Here is a 21,783-nt window from a genome sequence, read left to right as displayed (position 1 = left end):
TAAAGCTATTCAAACTTCTGCAGAGATCGCAGAATCAGTACAAAGAAGTCGAACAACAGTGTTCAACATTATTAAACGTACAAGAAGTTCAAGACAGTGCAGAATCTATCCAGGACTGGCAGACAACCAAAGCTAATCCCAAGGGAACAGAGGAAAATAGTGCAGCAAGTAAAGAAAACTCCAATGATTTCTACAGCTGAAGGAAGATGTAGGTAAAGACGTTCATGTTAGACTGTTCGGAGGGTCCTGAATAAGGCTGAGTACAATACTAGAATTCTCAGACGAAAACCAATTGTTTCCAAGGTTAATAAAAATATGTTGAATTTACTTTCATCAGACCACAAAATTTTATCCCAAAAGTCAGTAGTTTTGTTTATATACTCATTTGCAAACTGAAAGCGTTTCTTTTTATTCGCCTTGAATGTGAGGATGAGTAGCACAAGGGACATGGGAAAAGGCAAGAAGAAGAGTGATGGAAAAAAGCTAATCCATGAATCGGTATCCGAAAATCGAGGAGGAAGTGATAGTAATGAGGGTGGGTTTGAAGGAAGTAATTAAAAGGCTCTCTAATGCAGTATCTGTTGGGGATATTGTTGGAGATTTTAAGGATTTTAGAAGCATGATGGTAAAAAAATCGAGAATTTAAATCAAACATTAAGTGAGCCGTGGGGAATAACGAAAATTTGTGAAAAATATGGCGGGGGAGTCGAGATCTGACGGCATAAAGAAGACAAACGAGTGAAGAAAGGGAAGGAGTGGTCAGTGAAAGAGGTAGAGATCAGTGTTGATAACGGCCTGTTTTACTAACATTAAAAAGGAAAGACTAGTGAATAGTATTTTTCGAGTTAATGAGTGACCAATATTAATGAACTAGTAAAAGACCAAGAAAAGAGTACATGGAAGATTAATATCAAGACAGAATAACGAAGGTGTGAATAGTAGAAATTATTAATTATGCATGTAAGTTATATTATAGCGAATAGTGAACTGAATAACGAAGCGACTGTAGAAGTGAACTGCTGTAAACAGAAAAGTATATGTGAACTAGTGAATAAATAATGAAGAGCAAAAACAAGGAAGGATAAGTATTAAATAGACGATGGACTGACAAGCAAACGTTCTGATGGGGGCAGATAAAAAAGTTAAATTTTTTTCTTCCACCATGTTAATAATGCCAAAATAAGTACTTATACAAATTTTGGCTACTCGACCGCAATTACGAGGCCGTCCAGAAAGTGATTTTCCCTGGGGCCGTTTATAGAAAAAAGCACAATTGCATGGAAATATTTATTTAAACAGATACAGCAATTGTTTCGCTCTTTGTCAACATATTCCCCACTGGAATTGAGCCATTTGTCATACCATGGAATCAATTTCTGTGTCGTAGAAGTCAGCCGCCTCAGATCGGAACCAGCGTTTGACTGCGTCTGCACCTCTCTCTCTGTCGATCCCATGATATGAGAAATGTCTCAATTCCGATGGAAAATACGTTGAAAAATAGCTCAACAATTGCTGTGTCTTTTTCAATAAATCTGTCCAATGAAATTGTTTTTTTCTGTTAACGGCCCCTGGCGAACTTATTTTTTACGGCCCTCATAATTGCGGTCGAGTTGCCAAAATTTGTATAAGCACTTCTTTTGACATTATTAACATGGTGGAAGAAAAAAAAATAACTTTTTTATCTGACCCCATCAGAACGTTTGCTTGTGAGCAGCAAGATGGGAGATAGCTAGTTGGAATAGAGTAGTTTTAATGAAGTATACTGCAAAGAAGTGTTATTTTTAATGATTGTTAATGGTGGTACCGTATACGTAAAAATGTGAGGTCCACCATTAGCTTACAGTAAGAAATGCTGTGACGAAATATCTGTATCATGTCTCTACCGAATGAAAGGTAATAGCGCAGGTCTCAGTATCAATGAACCAGAACGACAAACATGTACAGCCGAGTGGTAACCGAACTTATGCTCCATTCGTCCACGGCTTAGAACAAGAAAAGAATAAACGAATAATATAAAAAAACAATAATTTGTCATTATACACTTCGTAACTCCCAATATAAAATAATTTCCCCATACATACAAAAATAACATACAAAGTATATAGGCCTAATTATAATGCTAGTCACACTGTAACAAATAACAATGAATATTTTCATTTTATCAACAGAAATACTTATTTTATTTTCAGAAAAAAAAAAACAATATTTGTACTCTGAAAATATTCGTTCTCCGTCACAAGACATTAATGGAGCAAATGTGAAATATAATACAGTGTTTCTTACTATCATCAAGTGAACATAATATTAAAGCCATAATTTGTTTTCAAGAAATTTTTTCGTTGTTATTGTAATGACAACTAGGAAGTTCGTGTCGTAATTCTGATGTTGAATACTTGGACTTCGGTAAATAAACTTGTCTTTCAACTAACATTTAACGAAGGATCCGGGAAAAAATAAACGTGTTACACGCTCCTGTTTGCATAATTATTTAATAACAGATGAGTTTACTGTTTGGAATAATACATAATATTAACTTTACGTAAATAATACAATAATAACAAAATAGCTCACTTTGTTCACAACCTAAATTATTCATATATATTAACAATATTCTTCAAATTATTCACGACTGTACACAGCTCTACATAATGATACTATGCGCTGTTTATGTGAACTGCGTGTCGTCTGTAGCGAGGGGGAGCAGGGCGAGGCGCGGGTGACATCTATACTCCTCGCTGTACTCTGCATTCCTTCCAGGGCAGATGAACTGTGTCATTGACAGTAATCGATTAGAGATGGGCTGTACTCAACTGAAATGTACTGTTTTGGTACGAACTGCCTACCTATGGTGATGATGCCTGACATTGTGTTCTCTGATATGAACAAATATTTCTCTCCAACGTTTGTCTAAAGAATCTTCTGACCTGTTCCACAAATCTGCATGTTCTGACTTCGTCAGGCAGAAAAATTAGTCAAATTCTGTATCACTTTCAATATTTTAAAACGTCGTTACTTAGCTATCAACTCAGCGCTCTTTTCCATATCAGATTACAGAGAAACCTAATTATTTCAGCGAAGCCCATTAAAAATATCTAAGTCTCGAAGTATTTGTTGCAGAGCATGTCTAAATATTTTACATAGTTTTCATAAAAAGTTACTGCAGTTTCTTCCACATTTTCTTTCTTAACTAAGCCTCCTTCATTTTGTGGAGAAGCGAGATATTTTAAGTTCATATTCTACAAATGAGGACATTCAGGCGTCCTGTCAGATTCACGGAAGGCGGAAGGACAAACATTCCCAAAGCAGGGCTGTCTTTCCGAAAGGAGGACGTCTGGTCAGTTTAGAAAGTAACTGCCAGTTTTAGTAGGCCTAGTTGTCAGTATCAATATTCAAATCAAAGTTGGTAAAAAATTTCAACATGACAACTAGAAAATCACTATAATCCTCATAGCAGATACAATGGCGAAAATGGTTACATTTCACCCTTATGCACATGTGCATCAACGTTGGTTAGTGTAATCACCGGTTAAAATTGCCACTTAACCCCTGGTTAAGCATTTTTACGGTGCATGGATCTCGGTTAGGACTTCAATAGGAGGTTAAAAAATGTAATCTCTAACCGGTCATATTCGAGCGGTTAAAGGAGATAACCAGTGATTAGTAGGCCAAGTAAAACAAAATGGCGGCCAGAATCACAGGTAATTATTTCGAAGATGATTATTATTGTACAGTACTTGAATTACTTGGGTAGAAATGATGATGGGCGTGAAGTTTCTTTAATGGAAAAAGAGAGTTCTTACAAGGAACTAGGTGACAGAACATTTCAGGAAGGATTTCGTTTATCAAAATCTACAGAGTCATTTCTGCTGCAACAAATGGGTTACTTAAAATAACACAGAAACAGTCGCATTTCCCCTATGAATCGGCACGTATATTACGATTCTATGCAACTGATATGTTCTTTATTTTAAGAGGGCACACTCGAGTATATCTTTCTCTACGTCACTGGCTGAACGAAGAGAGCTTATGGATGGATCTTAGGATAATGCACAGTTTCCTGATATAAGTGGGGTCCTGGATCGTACACACATTCGTACTAATCTTCTTTATTCTTTTCCTTTATGGCTATTTCATCTTTTTCATGTATAATGTATTTAAATATAGTAATTAATAATTCAAACTCACTTGGAGTATAAACATTTTTGCATTTAATTTTCCATTTTGTACGAGTTTAACCTAACAGCACTTAAAACAAATAAATGCAACTCGCAAACATAACAGAGCCCACAGGCAAACAAATGCAACACGAAAATATTGGACACGTTCGTTTCGCTGTAGAATGGAGTAAGCACCGTCGTTTTTAGACGTTGACTATGCTCTTTGTAGAGTAATGGATGGTTTTCTTTAGTTATTATGTAGAAACAGTGTACTATCATAGACTTTACGCTGATTAAATGAGGTGTCAGCTAACCATGTTTAAGTAATCGGTGATTATGAATGGTGCACAGAAATTATATTATAACCACGGTTACTGTTTAACCGTCGTTTCGTAACCTATGTTTACTGCGTCTTTAACCGAGGTTGATGCACTTCGCCATAGAGTATAAAGTAAGAACACCCGGACTCTACCAAGAGAACTTTTGCAAAAAGTATTCAGATACGCCTCTTTGACTCACTATAGCTATTTGAGCCACAAGCTGCTACTGGTGAAACATATTCCGGAACACCATGTTTACCCACGGTAGTTGTATTCACTTTCTCTATACAGAGATGACAGACACGGTCTACCATCTGAGTTATACATAAAATTCATGACTGAAACAGAGCAAAGCAGAACACTCACCCCTTCCACCAGGGCTGCCTTGCCATGGCCAGGCCTGTTCCCATGCTGCCGAACAAGTTGCTAAGGAAACCGCCGGGAAGACCAAACGACGAAAAGTCAGAGGAGCCGCCGATGTCCAGCAGATCTGTGCCTGTCTCTTCGTCCTTTCCCTCCCCGGCCTGGCTTCCTGATTTCGCTTTACTGCTTTCTATCTTCTCCACCTCCTCTTTGGCTGCGCTCTCGAGCTGCTTGAACCTGAAGCAAAAGAACAAATAAATTGCATTATCCGTAACAAATACAGAAACACAACTTTACACATGTTTAGTCAACAGTCCAAAGACTGGTTGGAACCTCATAAGTGACACCAATAAGTAGAGGTTTATGGTGAATATTTTACCCCGATTTCGGTGACTAAAATTATTTTATTTCAGTGAAAAAGCATTTTCGGGCATATTTCGCACCCTAAAGAAACTTAAAAAATAATAAAGTAACATTTTTAAAATTATTATTGAAACAATCCCTTTGAAACCAAAAGAAAATTGTTTGCTCATTAAATGAATTCATAATTGAATTTCATTCGACTGTGAGGGATGACGGCACTGCCTTCTTGATCAAAGAAGTGACCGTTGTCCTCTTGCGTTGCTCCCTGGAAGTAGGCCCTTAAACTATGCATACATCTTTACCAGATGCCACACGTATATAATGCTGAACGATCAAATAATGTAGAAATTTTCATGTATATCTCATTATAAAGTCTAGACATTATAGATAATGACGGATTTATTATTTCATCGGTCCAATTTATTTTATTCTAGTACATAATGTACCTAGATGTATTAATACATTGTATGTCTAATATTTCCGCTGTGTCGACTGCTAGCTGGTGTGATGTCAGCGCCAACTCTAGGGAAAAAGCAGAATCTCACGCTCAAGCTTGTTTGAAGGTCATTGAAATTAGTCATGCTACATCAAAGGTACCAACGCGAAGTTCATTCATTCGTTCATAGTGTTCTGCTCAAGGGCAGGTCTTTCACTACAAACCCAGGATTCTCCAGTCTTTTCTATTTTATGCCTTCCTCTTTGTCTTCTCATATGAACCGTATATCTTAATGTCGTCTATCATCTGATATCATTTTTGTTTTATAATTTAAATTTGTACTCGCTAGCTAGCTAACTAGCTAGTTAAATAAATTAAGTAAATTCTTCTGCCCCGAACTCTTCTCCCGTTTACCATTCCTTCCAGTGCATCTTTCAGAAGGCACTTCTTTCCCAACCAGTGTCCCAACCAATTCCTTTTCCTCTTTCTGATCAGTTTCAGCATCATTCTTTCTTCTGTCCATTTATAATTCCCTGCGTGACAGGCCGTGACCACTCATAAGCAAACATTCTCAAGGAGGGAGATAAGAAAGTAAACTTTATTTCTTCCACCATGTTAATAATATCAGAACAAGTACTTATACAAGTTTTGGCCACTCGAGCGCAATTACGATGGTCTTCCAGAAAGTAAGTTTGCCCGGGGCCGTTTACAGAAAAAAAACACAATTCCATGAAAAGATTTATTGAGCTATTTTTCAACATATTCGCCACCGGAATTGAGACATTTGTCATACCGTGGGATCAACAGAGAGATGCAGACGGCTGTCACATGCTGATTCCGATCCCAGGCGGCAGATTTCTACGACACTGGGATACAAAAGTTGATTCCATGTCATGACAAATGTCTCAATTTCGGTGGGGAATATGTTGAAAAATAGTTCAACAATTGCTGTAACTGTTCTGATAAATTTTCCCATGAAATTGTGTTTTTTTTCTGTAGACGGCCCCAGGGAAACTTACTTTCTGGACGGCCCTTGTAATTGCTCTCGAGTGGCCAAAATTTGTATAAGCACTTGTTCGGAATTTTTATTTGCCCTCATGAGAACGTTTATCAGCCACCGCCTACTTTAGGCCTACCTTTAGCGTTTTTATGATGGTTCTCGCTAATATACAAACTTCAATAGATTTCTCTATTACTACTCTTATTCCGTCAGTAGCGACCAACTATCCAACAAACTTGCTGAAGACAATAGTTTACGAATATAATATGAGCATAATATACGAGTCTTTTAAAAATAGAACACCTGCTTCGCCCAATACAAATGTAATAGAATCTGCAAGGGGTTTACTGTAACTCTTTGTTTCTTTAGTAAGTAGCTGCCAGGTAACTGAATATGCTACGATTGGGTATTCTACCCAATATTATGATGAGTGTATAAAACATTTATTTCCTTAGAAAACAAAGTTAAACAAAAATACAGAACCCTATAAAAATCGAGATCCATTGTTAACCTAATGGTTTTCCACGCTAGTAATCCTGGCAAGTCCAACTGCAATTTGTGGTAGACAAATACGATCTTGGTGGTAGATTTTCGCGAAGTACTAATGAACTACAGCTTCGGCGCGTCGCCCACAGATGAGAACGCTTGACAGTATTGTGTAGCTATTAAAGCAGTACAAAATACCAAAATCCCAATTTTGCCACTGTCTCTATACGGAAGCCCGTCCGGAACTGCTATATTAAGAAGTAAAGAATGCGTTTTAGTCAGAGATGAAAGGAACAAGTGGAAATACAAAATGTGTGTAACTCGTAAAATAATTATATTGATGATAATAATGATGACGACGGCGAGAAAATGAAATAGACTACGTCATCTGAGATAGTATTGCTTATGTCATAGCACTTTCGCGAGGTTGTTGAACTGCATGGAAAAGAATGATTTCATTATTCAGCACCCAAATGTTGACAATAGAATTCTGTGCAAAATTGTCGCAAATTGGATAATCATTTCCCTACATGTCATGATAAAATACAGTAACATTTCCGCTCGATATTCATGTGTCAGATTCTGTCCCTTCCGCAAACGATATGGCAAATGATGTTAATTACGCAATCATATGTTAATTAGAAATTAAGATAATAGGACTACCGTTGTGCGACTGTTGAAGCTCAGAGTTGCTATTAATTGTTCAAGTTTCATACAAGAATGTTTATATAATAATCATCCGGAATCATTTAGCGTTAACTGTTGCGATTCTGATTGATTCGTTTGTTATTTTATAAATATGAAGAGTATTACCAAATAATCTAGAGTATTTAGTATTACCTTGTTTAAGATTAGACCAATCACGGAGCAATCTGTTTCAAATCAGTAAATAGATTGTTTACATAGAAGAAGAAAAGGTGAAGAAACCTCACAATCTTAATTTGCGATGGAAAAACAGATAAACTTGAATTTTTATCTTGTTTAACGATAGACTGACTTCCGTTGTGTGTTCTGGAAAGATACAATCTCTTTTCTGCCTTTCAAAATTGCACTATTTCCTTAATTGAATTTGAATAGGTTAGGCCTACTACTTCAGACTGAGAGAAGTGTCCAAGTCTTGGAGTTCACGTAATTTCTACAACCCCGAGATACTTTTCAGGAACGCGAAACACGGGTTATCTATATATTTTATCTCCATTTATTAGAACATTCTTTACGAAATTAATACCTTAGTTCGTATGTCAGTGTACTCGCCTATATTGCTTAAAGAGGATTACATTTTTCACCAACCTTCCCGATCTAATAATTTGATAGCCTCCTTGGTAACCAAGTATCAATGTACAGACGACGACCACGGGTCCGAGTTCAGGTATCAGCAATAGCGGAGTTGTATTTATAGTGGATAAAGCCACTGTTGAAGAAGGTTTTTGTCTAGATTCTCCCGTTTTCCCCCCTCTTTATCTCACCAACACTCTCAATAGTTCACCATTCATTAAAATCTCAGTCTCGTAAAATATGCACTATTTCTGTTTGCGTGTCGCCGAATCGATCGTCCGTCGTGGTGGATGTTCCTCTCGATTTATACAGAGATGATAGTAGTCGCGGTGAATTCTAAACGACTCATAGCTCTGCATAACACACACCATAAGACCCTCCCCCCCTACATTCTTTCTTTCCTGACTGGGTTATGACGACTCATGTAAATCTGTAAGGTATAGTAGATCGCTATTTCTCAACCTTTTATCTCATATTACTTTAGTGTGGCTCCCTAAGTCTAAGATGTAGAGTAGAATGTAGAACATAGTAATGTGAAATTTGTAATCAGTTTAAAAAGAAAACAACTTAATTGTATTTTTATTTAACAAAGAATAGTTAAGATGTTTAAATTTTAATAAAACAACTTTTACACTTTTAAATATTAATATTGTCATTATCATTATTATTATTATTATTATTATTATTATTATTACTGTTATTATTGTTCAGCCAACTGTGCGAAGACAGGTTTGAAACTCATAACTGATACCAATAAGGCATCACTCATGAGTCAACTAAGCCAGGAGATAATGGGGTAGAGTGGCCAGTTCCTTTCCCCCTTCATTCCATACATTGCTTACTAGCTACATATTATACTAATCAGACTTCAGATATGCACACAAACAATAGTGTTATTCCTCTGACACATACCATTAAGTAAGATGTACTGCCTGATAATAGATGTACATATCAGCCAGAACCTCAGTTATTATTCGCCCCCCCCCCCCCTGTTCTTCGGACACCTAGCGGGCCGTGGCCCTCCGGTTGAGAATCATTGCGATAGAGTACCACTGAGGTATTGTATACGGATTTGATGTCTGAAGAGGAGAGGAATGTGTGGTGTGGTAGATGATGTAACAGCTTCGCCACTACTTACTCCTCAAGGGCTTAGGGATGCTCCATGTTCCGCTCGTTAAGCATCCCTATATTTATCTCTGATAGTGTGATGGAAATTAAAAATCACTTCCTGAATGATTGCATATATATTTAGCTGTTGTTAGTTCCGAGATTATGAAAGTACGGGAAATATAAGCTATCTCCCTGACCTACTTAATTTTCATAGTCTATAGGGGGTCAAACCAAACGTGAAGTTAAGTATTTGTTGTAAATAACTGAGTAAATGGAATATTTACAAGACACAAAATGGAATATTTCAGAAAGTAATTAAGTAAGCAGATAATTAAATAAATAGCAAATGTAAGTTATAAACAAAATTCCAATTTATTATTTACAGGAGAGCAATATGATACAAATTTCACTAATAATGTGAAATACTGTTGAGTCAACTAAGGTCATATTCGATGGTAATTTCAGGGTTCAGTAAACATTCATCAGTTTTTTCCCAACCAAGTGAAAACGTGTTTAGACACAATTTCAGGTCAAAGTGACCTTCATATTGTACTTATATGTTAAAAGCATATAATTTTGCATGTAAAGTAACAGATTAGAGGCTGCCAAATTTCTATTGTATTACAATGTAAATTTCATTTTACGACTTTGTATCAACGAAGATATTTTCTATAGCAGCTGGGAAATAAAATCGTGAACAAAACGTCTTGGAATATTATTAGCTATCACATCACTTATCACTATCACCATAGTTAGGAAGTTCGTACCAGAGTAGTAGATTTAAGCTGCGTACAGCGAGGAGTATAGATGTCACCCGCGCCTCGCCCTTCTGCCGCTCACTACGGATGATATACAGTATGTTCACATAAACAACGCATAGTGGCATTCTGTGGATCTGTGTAGAGCCATATATAGTCTGAAGAATATTGTTAACTTACATATATTTATATTTTAGGTTCTGAACAAACTGAGCTATTCTGTTGTTATTGTATTGTTTATGTAATGTTATGTATTTATGTATTATTTATGTTTTTAGTAGGTTATTTTACGACGCTTTATCAACATCTCAGGTTATTTAGCGTCTGAATGAGATGAAGGTAATAATGCCAGTGAAATGAGTCCGGGGCCAGCACCGAACGTTACCCAGCATTTTTATTATTTATGTTATGTTATGTATTATTTATGTAATGTTATTGTATTATTTATGTAATGTCACTGTCATTCATCGCAATTTTCTTAAAATTATATAATAATAATAATAATAATAATAATAATGATAATAATAATAATAATAATAATAATAATAAATCATGTCCTTAATGCTCTTCAAAAAATATAGGCCCTGAATGAACTCTCCAGTATTCTGGCCCAACTCTCTTGACTTCATTTTCAAATAAGCACCCCCCAAGTATTTCGTGCTATTGCTGCACTAGTGGCTGCAATCCAGTGCCATCCATATTATAAAATAAGTGATTTTCATGGTATGCGCGTGTTACTTTGATTTATGTTGATTGTTTTTTGACTTAGTTTGATTGTCTGTAGACACAAGCCAAACTTAATAAAGCATATCTATCTGTCTGTCTATCTATCTATCTATCTATCTATCTATCTATCTATCTATCTATCTATCTATCTATCTATCTATCTATCTATCTATCTATCTATCTATCTATCTATCTATCTATCTATCTATCCATCCATCCATCCATCCATCCATCCATCCATCCATCCATCCATCCATCCATCCATCCATCCATCCATCCATCCATCCATCCATCCATCCATCCATCCATCCATCCATCCATCCATCCATCTACCTACCTACCTACCTATCTATCTACCTATCCATCTAATGTGTTGCTACTAGATTTTCTTAAATCACTCTGTATTCTGATAATAAACATTAGACCAGGCCTGTGCTTTAATAACGCAATCGAATCACTGCAGACTACCCCTTAGCTCCCCACTCCACCTTTCCTGGCAGAGACATTTACCGGTATATTTCGGACCGATACCAGTACACAGGAAGGCAGGCATTGCTGAGTGACGGATTGCATAAGGCATGCATCATAGCTTACGGCTCTCGCTGGCAGGGGCGGCTGTAGGGGTAGTGCCCCCGTGCCATGGCACTGCCTAAATAAAATATAATATCTTATTTTCAACTGTACATTCAGAGCGCTATAAGATCAAACTTTATAAACATCTATATGCATTTCTGCATTTGCCCATCTCAAACGTCTGGATTTAATGTTTCATATTGTCAGGTGAAGAATACAATGCGTGCAGTTCTGCGTTGTGCAACTTTCTCCATTCTCCTGTAACTTCGTCCCTCTTAGCCCTAAATATTTTTCTAAGCACCTCATTCTCAAACAGCTTTAACTTCTATTCCTCTCTCAACGTGAGAGTCCATATTATCTATATTTTTTAATTCTTAGGAAAGGTTAGTGTGTAAATAATTTAGTAGAGTTTTGTCCAGTTGAATAAAAAGAGGTATAAAAACAAGCAGACCTATTAACCATGTATTCGCGGAGCCATGAAATAACTTCCGCATTATAATCAAGTACCTATGCCCTTTCTTCCCTTAGATTGCATGAAATTTGTTGCTACGACAACAACGCATTTCTAAACGTACACTTTTCATTTTTATATAGTCTAGGTTAGGTTATAATACTTTATTGTAGAGGGGTAATATAATTCGAGATTAACTCACAAGAATCGCGGTTTAATTTCTAGTACTTCAGGGGCGTCTTTTGAAGAGACTTTCTGAGGACTGAAACTGGAATGGGTAATACGGCCCACTTTCTTTATAGTTCGATGATGATTTTCTAGTATTTCAGTAGATTTGTACATTTCCCCCTGTTAAACTGCGTAGTTTTTTCACCACAACGCTAACCTTAACAAGATGTCGCAATAGAACAAGTAATGGTACGCCACTGCGTAAGATTTCGCCGTCTCGGCGTATCAGCTCGGCCAAGGAACACGTAACAACATGATATAATTCTGCACAATGCAGCTGGTTACAGCTCCTCTGCTGCAATGCAATTGTGATATTGGGTTGGTAAACTACTCGGCATTGATAAATGCTGCCAGATTCCACGCGAGGGACGGCCCATAGCCTCGACTTCATCACGTACGGCCATATTGACATACTGCATACACAATCTACAGTAAAATCTGCTTCCCGGTAACATACGGCTTATACAACATTTCTAATATTAACCTGGCTATACTTTTGGATTAACGATTGAGAACCGGAAACACCGTTTGCTACGAGTGGAGTTCGATGATACTGCGTAAAATACAAACAAATCACTTTACTAGGTACAGGGGGGAAGAAAAGTAGTTCATCCATTTACGTTAACTAGGAAATATCGCGATTTAGAGTTTGATAATTTTCATTAGGTTTTTGTTTAATCAAAATACAGTACTATATTAACAATAAGTGTTTTTACTTACGAAATGAGCTACCCATTCGGACGTATTCATTATGCAGTGTAGGTATATAATACTGTCTACAGCACATTAGCGTACAATATAGAGAACGAAGTTATTATGAAAAATAATCGTAATAAGGATATTTAAACATATTCTTGAAAATTGTGGTCGCTCATTTCGATACAGGCTTCAGTTCTTTTGTGCATATTATCACACTATAGACTATTGTACCTAATTCCAATTACCAGTTTCGTCCTTCGTACTAGTAACTCATACTGAAATAATTCTGTACCTACTCTATAAAAGAGTACCTTACGTACTGTAAATTCAATCTTAACTTCCGAAAATATAAAATTACCCAGAGATGCTATCTACTGTCCGTCCAAGTGGTTTTGTCACAAGGTCGTAGAAAGGGGGGAAATCACGTGACAGTTAATTACTTAACGAGGCCCTTTCATTTAAGTTATTTTAAACAGTTGTATAATATTACGTAGGCGTCCAATTCCTAACAGAAATTAATGTTTTCAGAAAAGAGCTACTAGCCTTTACAGAGGGGCGAGCAGAAGCGGGTGGGAGAAACAGGGATGCGATTTAGGGAAACGGACAACAGTACCTGTGCGAAAATATGATTCAATATTGAAAGTTCTTTCGTCACTGGAAAACGCGAACGTATTTCTGGAACGTGCTATACTCACTAAGTCAGTACTGTTTACTTTGATTCCATACGCGGCCTTGGTTCTGTGTGGAGGAAGGTTGGAAGTTTACTAGTAGAGGGGTAAGAGTGAAGTACATTAAAAAACTCAGGTACAATAAAAATTGAAGCAAAAATAAAATGTCTCTGTCTTACTTCATAGGACTCTTTATTAGAAATTCCCTATTTTCCGGCAGCGCTGTGTGAAAGGTCAAAACGTAGCTTTATCGTGGTTAAGAATCTAGCCAATACTATACATTTTTGTTCATTTTCAAAGTGATATCCGTTGTATAGGGTGGAGACTTCGCTATGTGCCGAAACAACATCCAAGGAATCTCACCATAATATGAGCCGTTCAGAGCAAAAGTGGTGTAAGTCAAAATTGGATAATGAGGTTTAAAATAAACATTCTGTAAAATACAGCGCAAAGTAGCAGTTAATATGTCCTTCTTGCTATCCACTGACTAGCTTAAATAAATTGAATATTAATTACTACTTTGGGCTGTATTTTACAGAATGTTTACTTTAATCCTCATTACCCATTTTTGATTTACACCACTTCTTCTCTGAATGGCTCATATGTTGGTTTAACGTTAGGTCAACAGAAATGTTTAAATGCAGGCCTACACAGAATAAAAACATTTGTATTTGTGACCTTTGTAACGGGATTTTGTCGCATTTCACTTTTTTTGTTATCATGGCAATCAATTTAAAACAGGATAAAAGTTTAAAAATCAAAATAGTTTAAAAACTTAATTGTGTTAAAATTGTTAAAAAGGTAATATACCTACATTCCCTATGGCCTTTTCGGAGTTCTTTACTCCATTGTCAGAGTTTGACTGTTGCTTGCTGTGTGTCTTCTGTATTACTGTCTCTTGTGGGTAAGATATATGGGTATTGTGGTTGGAGAAGGTTAGGAATGTGTCCAGTTTATATTTCCTTCAAGTTTAAAATATAGGCCTACTTACTAAGCTCGCCCGTGACGGAGTGGTTAGCCTCTTTATCTTTTATCTTCCACCATGGCGGTCCGTGTTCGATTCGCACGTGTCACGAAGGAATTTGTGATGGACAAAGCGGGCGCGATCTCTCGCTTCCCCTCACTATTATCACCATTCCATGATTTCTATAGGCCTAGCAGTTGTATAAAGTTGCATAAAAATATATTATATAGGAGAGAAGTTGTTAATGCACCACAATAAAGAGGCAATTCCTCTTATAAAACATAATTAGACTTTGTAGACAAAAAAAAAAAAAAATATATATATATATTCCACCTGAAAACTCTGTATAAAGTTTCATAAAAATCTGTTAGATAGGAGAGTTTATTAATTATGTTTAAATGCATCCTAAAAAGAGTAGTTCCACTTATGGAATCGTAAATACAGTTTGTGCACAAAAATATATGCTACCTGTAACTTCCGTACAATATATCATAAAAATCTTTTAGTTAGGAGAGAAATTATTAATTCTGTCTAAATGCACCCACTATAAAGGGGTAGTTTTCCTTGTGCAAACATAATTAGAGTTTGTACACAAATCATATGTGCTACCTGTAAGTCATGTACAAAGTTTCATAACAATGCGTTAGGCTGCAGAGAAGTTATTAATTTTGTACAGCTAATGATTTGCGTTCTGATTCACTGTGCGCTTGTTAAGGTTATATAAAAATGTGTTCAATGTATTTTTAAACTGATATTCCATATCATGTGAATAATTTTGTAGCCCTAAAACACTCTCATAGTGATTAAAAACTTCCTTAGTAAATGATTATTTTCTGCTGTTAAGCTAAACATGGAACAGTTGTCGTACGCCCCACTACTGAAAAAAATTAATTACTGGTAAGTGCGCAAGAACGCGCAAACTTTAAAACAAGGATTCAACACTCTAAATGATACTGTATTAAATGGTAAAATAATTGTTGTAACCGGACGTGACTGGCTATACTAAAACTCACATTTTATTTGGAGAACTTTGAAAACATAAGTTTTTCAATTGTAATATTTAAACCCTGCTGTAAGAAGGAACATACTTTATAAACTTGTAATTGAAATTACATTAGTAGGAACGTACCTATTTGAACAAATTCCATGTTTCAGAACACAATAAATCACTAACAATTGGCTCTTTTTCACCCACATAATATAAGCCTCTCTACGACTGAACCGGAGCTAGAAGTGTTAGAAAGAACTCAAAGTTTATACCCTTCTAAATATAGTTTGCCGCTGATAAAGCAGTAAAAGCTATTACTCACAACATTCTTCAAATATTAAAGAACACGAATTCATACTCACCTATGCGTAACTAAACAAGTCGAAATTTTGATTTTTGTCACATAGATCGGGAAAACTGCACACTGTGCGCCTGTGCTATCACGTTGTCTAAATGCTATATACTGTACTTCCGCGAGAAAATACCACTTTCCTTCATTGTAAGTACGTGCATGTTGGTTAAAATGCAGCTTTGAAGCCTAGTAAAACCAAGGATACCAATATGAAGTTCTTACGTCTGATGCCATGCTAATCCCATGTCACCACTGACACTGAGTGATTGATTGATTCATTTCATTTTGTCCTATGGCTTCTACGAGAACGAAAGGCCTCTGTGGTTTTTTTTTTTCCAGCAGATATCGTTGTCATAAAAAACGCACAGCTCTCTTCACGTTTTCCCCTACTCGCTTCCCTCTTCCAACATCTCCCAAAATTCTTCGTTGCTGATGTTCTCTGTCCAGCTGATAAACCCCATGTCACCGGGATACTGCAATGTGCTCAGTATCTGGTTAAAAAATTTAAGACTCCTATAATCCGTTGGAAAAGAACGGGAAAAAGGTAAACCATAATTTTAACCTCGTAGCTTTGCAGCTTTAGCGCATGTGTCTGGTTGTCGAGATATTGGGTATTTTGAAACGAGGAAGTCTCTGCGAAATGTGATCTTGATTTAGCTGACTCATGAATTAATATCCACTAATGATTAAGCTCAAAGATTGCCTTTTAATAGCAAGATGACAACAGACTCTAAAGAAAACACTGCCATGTGGAAATAGTTAAACTATGACAGATATCATGAAAGGTGTAATTTACACGATTCTCCTTAATATTCATGCCTTTTACTGCACTTTTGAATACTTTTTACAAAATTCCTGAAATCGTCGTTATCTAGCAGTATATATTTTTATTTATTTTTGTTAACACTTATTAAACATATCTTTAAAAAAATAGAGACTATTCAAAAACAGTGAGATGACAATAGAGTGCTAATGAAACAAGATTGAAATAAGAATGACAGTAAACACACAAAAAGTCACATTCTTCACCTCATAAATATAGCAGAAATTTTACAGGATGGAACCCCGACCCATTTGGTAAGAAGCCATGAGCTAGCTAGGCCTGGCAACTTTTACATTTACTAGAAAAAAGTTCAAGACTAGCATTGTCAAATAAACCGCAACCCAATGCTTTAAATACTTCATATTTTTTTTTAATTATCATCTTGAATATTTCATAAACAACGTTAGCTTTTGTGTTCTTACGAAAGGCATGGGAATAAATCACAATATTTTCTACAACAGAAGTTCTAAATCTCTTTCCACGTTCAGTATATGAATTAAGGAAGAAGGGACATCTGTCCAGTTGTATAAATTAAGTATTCTTAAAACACTCAAATCTCAATATATTTCAGTCCTGGTGAAATGAAATGTGGCAAACATTTCTTCTATTTTTTTCTGCATTTTTAATATTTTCAAATAACTGTTTTTAATTAACAGTAATTAATTTCCAGAATTTTGGATGGAAATTGTCCAGTCGCTATACATTTCCCTGATATTTTCCACAAATATATGAATTTTTAATTATTCTTACTTTACAATGTTTGTAATAACTGCAGGAATAACATAAACGAAAATATTTTACTTATCTCTTAAAAAATATTGTTTTATTAAATTTTTATGTAATACATCATTATTTACCTCTGATTGAGGTTCTGGCTGATATGTACATCTACTATCAGGCAGTATATCTCACTTAATGATACGTGACAGAGGAAGAACAATTGAAGAGTGGAAAGACGTAGTTTCTAAGTGCCATTCAGAAAATTTTACAGGCGACAGTAAAAAATGTTTCAGGCCTGTTGTTAATGTTTATTTTTCTAACTATTATTGATATATTTATGAAGGATACATATCAATCTTGAATGTAAACGTATTGTATGAATAATTTATACTTATACTAACATATTTCACAGCAAAGATTATAGAAAATTCCAAGTCCCTTATGCCTTTTACTTATAGTGTTCCTAGTGCTGCACTTAAATATTTATTATTATTATTATTATTATTATTATTATTATTATTATTATTATTTATTTATTTATTATTTATTTATTTATTTATTCTGGTGTAGTTAAGGCCATCAGGCCTTCTCTTCCACAACACCAGGAATACAAATACAATAATAGAAATAAACAGAGAAAAAAATACACTATTTACAAAATAAAGCTACACAAAAAATAAAGAGAGAGAGAAAAAAAAACTATAAACAAAGTAAAGCCATACAAAATATACACAGGTTGCAGTCACACAAACTTTAAATGAGTGATTAAGTATCATAATTAATTGTATCCTAACTAATTAAGTAACATAAACAAGAAACTTATAATTTTAATCTAGATTAAAAAGAAAAAGAAAGAAAAAAACACAAATCTATACTTCTAGCAATACCTAAGAACATTAACTAAGACAAAATTTTCCAATTTAATTTTGAATTGTGATAAAGTCCGGCAGTCCCTGACGTCATTAGGTAACGAATTCCAGAGGCGAGGTATTTCTACAGTATAGGAAGATGAGTATAAAGACGTTCTATGATGAGGGATAGAAAGAAGTGCTTGATGTCGGTTTCGAAGAGTTGTAAGAAACTGAAAGCGCAATAACAGATATTTCGGAGTAGAAGTATGCATGATTCTAAACAGAAGAGATAGTGAATGTATTGTTCTTCGTTCCTTCAGACGTACCCATGAAAGTAGGGAAGGTTTTATATGGTCAAATTTACGAGTATTGCAGATGAATCGTATGCACACATTATGAACACGTTGTAGTCTCTCAGCTAAGAGTGAACTTACATTAGTTAGCATGGAATCGCAATAATCAAAATGGGGCATTACAAGCGTCTGAATAAGATTCTTCTTTAGAGTAAGTGGTAGAAATTCTTTCATATGGAACAAGGAGTGAAGTTGAGAAAATATTTTTTTGCAAATGTGTGTTACTTGAGTGTTCCAATTTAGGTCGCTATCCATAAAAATGCCAAGATTTTTAACTGTTTCACTGTATTTAACAATAATCCCACTCAATATTATATGTGATATAGTACTACTATCAAGAGTGCTTCGTAGACGATTATGTCCCATTACAATTGCTTGCGATTTCTCTGGATTTAACCTTAATCCAAATTTGTGTGCCCACAGTGAAATCGAATTCAAGTCTTCGTTTATTTTGTTTACTGCGTCATTAGTCTCGTCAGGGTGGAAATGCAAATAAATTTGCAAGTCGTCAGCATACATATGGTATCTGCAGTGTTTTATCATATTAGTCACGTCATTAATATAGATCATGAAGAGTAAAGGTCCGAGAACTGATCCTTGTTGAATTCCAGATTTCACGACACACCATTTTGAAGAATAATCACATGCAATGACACATTGTTGACGTTCGCGAAGGTAGGATTCAAACCAAGTAACAGAACTTTCAGAAAGATTCAGAAGTCTTAATTTACATAATAGAAGGTCCGTGTCAACTGTATCAAATGCCTTACTGAAGTCAAGTAATGTCAGTAATGTTAATTTTCGTTCAACCGTGGCTTCACGTATATCCTCATTCACTTTTAGTAGTGCTGTAGTCGTACTATGTCCATTTCTGAACCCGGATTGGTATTCGTCCAGTAAGGCATGTTCGGTTAGATAGTTCATTAATTGTTTGTGAACAATACGTTCCAGAGCTTTTGATAGAGCAGGTAGGATACTAATTGGACGGAAATCATTTGCACATAGAGGTATTATAAATGGCGAATGGAACACAATGAGTCAGAAAAAGGAAAATGCTAAAAAGTGGCACTTAAAACCTTTGCCATTTCCACTCTTCAATTGTTTGTATACATCTAAAGTCTGATTAGTGTAATGTGTTATCTAGTCAGCGATGTCTGCAACGGGAGGGAAAGGATCTGGCCATCCTACCCATTACCTTCTGGCTTAGTTGCCTTATTGGTGTCACTTATGAGATCCAAACCTGTCTTTGGACAGTTGACTAAGCAACAACATCATTATTTTAACATTTCCATGACCCACATTATTTTTTAAATAGATAAATTCTATACCTTTTGAATTATCAGGGGAAACGAATGTAAAATTTAAACTTTCGGAAAACCAGCGACAAGAAGTAAATTTTAAGGGACGTGAAGTGACAGTGAGGAAAGTTGTTGGGCATATCTCGGACATCATTAGAGATAGTTAAACATTTTTTTCACCACAAGAAAGAGTAAAATGTATTCTATAGGCTAAAGAAAAAGGTTGAAAATGTTATTTTTTTAACCTATAATAATGTAACTCCCCACTTGGAGCTGCCAACTTATATAACAATAAATAATATAATGCCTTTACTTATAAATTTAGATTTGCATAATGGAAATGTTTAACATTATTATTATTATTACTATTATTATTATCATCATCATTACCATATCATTATAGTCATCCTAATGATAACCTATATTTGTTGATTAGCACATTAATGTTGGTAATAAGTAAATAAACGTGCAGGAAGTTTTACGTTTCTTCATAAAGTTGAAGCGCTGCTCTCGCAACAACCTCGCCCCCATAAATTAAGTGGATATGCAAACTTGTGAACAGAAAATCCACTACACGTATTTGTAATCTGACTGCAAATAACCTGCTATCACTATCAGCTGTTTAATGCTGCTGATACTGTTTAGTGCTGGTGTAAACAAACCGTTGCAATTAGAACAAATCATTAATAAACTCTTCTGTTCAGTGGACTGTGTTGTATCACCTGTATAAATTTGGCAGCTTAGGCCGGGAATACACGGGCGCGCTGTGGAAGTAACGCGGCATTACATGCAATGCGCGGAGGAAATTGTGCACTCTGGAACAACCGGTGCGCACGATACGAACCATCTGAGCAGCGCGCAAGCCTCGAACACCTTTCTAGTTCCGTTCTATCTCGCACGATGCACGACCATGGAAAACGAGGAAGCTTTGTTAACTGCTATTTGCGCTTTGCTAGTAATAGGATGCATTCTCAACAGAAAGAAACGTAGACCTACGGAGCTGTACAAGAAGCGACTAGGGAGTAATTTGTTAAGTGCTATCAACTTTCAAGACATCAGCGGCCAGTATAAAAACCTTAGGACTACTCGGATGATATCCACCAATTCTGGAAAATTATTGTTAAAAATTGGGCCAAACTAAAAAATCAGCCACCAACGTGCGAGAACCAATCTGAAGTCAAGATAGGACAGTAGGCCTATTTATTGTACTAAACTCAATTCATCCTTTGAAGAATGTTATTGTGTAATAAACAAAGCACGTAAAACAGTATTTTTGGTTGATTGTCTGTATATGTCAATATTCCAGGTTCGCACTGACTTTACGATTCTTGGTGACAGGGGTTCGTTTACAAGCCTTCAATACCTTTCGAGAATTTCAAAACAGATTATCGGAGAAATAATTCTAGAAGTGTGCCCAGCAATTGTCAGGCCATTAAAGAAAAATATCAAAATGAGTTAAGTCATACTACCAAAATAATGTGCTTCTTTAATGGGGATATTTAATTGCAATACAAATAATGAAACATTGAGAGAATTACAGTTATAAAATTCTAAATATCACACAAAGAAAAATCAATAATATTTCGAAGTCGCATTGTAATAAAGAAACACATACAATGAAACTACAAACATTTTCTTCTTCGAGTAATAAAAATGTGATTGCCAAATAAAAAGAAATTATGGTTTATTTAACGACGCTCGCAAACTGCAGAGGTTATATCAGCATCGCCGGTGTGCCGGAACTCTGTTCCGCAGGAGTTCTTTTACATGCCAGTAAATCTACTGACATGAGTCTGTCGCATTTAAACACACTTAAATGTC

The 21,783-nt window shown here is 35.7% G+C and overlaps 1 protein-coding gene across 1 annotated transcript in view; it reads right to left on the bottom strand.

Moving 5' to 3' along the window:
• Positions 1-21,783, bottom strand: part of LOC138703437 (transforming growth factor-beta-induced protein ig-h3-like) — a 217,332-nt gene that overhangs the window by 97,295 nt on the left and 98,254 nt on the right. Inside the window, exon 2 of the mRNA XM_069831297.1 lies at positions 4,844-5,077. Coding sequence (XP_069687398.1) covers positions 4,844-5,077 — 234 coding nt within the window. The remainder of the gene's footprint in view (positions 1-4,843; positions 5,078-21,783) is intronic.

The sequence above is a fragment of the Periplaneta americana genome, chromosome 7 (genome assembly GCF_040183065.1).
Source record: "Periplaneta americana isolate PAMFEO1 chromosome 7, P.americana_PAMFEO1_priV1, whole genome shotgun sequence".
In the NCBI taxonomy this organism is placed as follows: Eukaryota; Metazoa; Arthropoda; class Insecta; order Blattodea; family Blattidae; genus Periplaneta; species Periplaneta americana.
The sequence above is the reverse complement of the archived record's forward strand: the minus strand, read 5'-3'. Positions and strand labels throughout refer to the sequence as shown.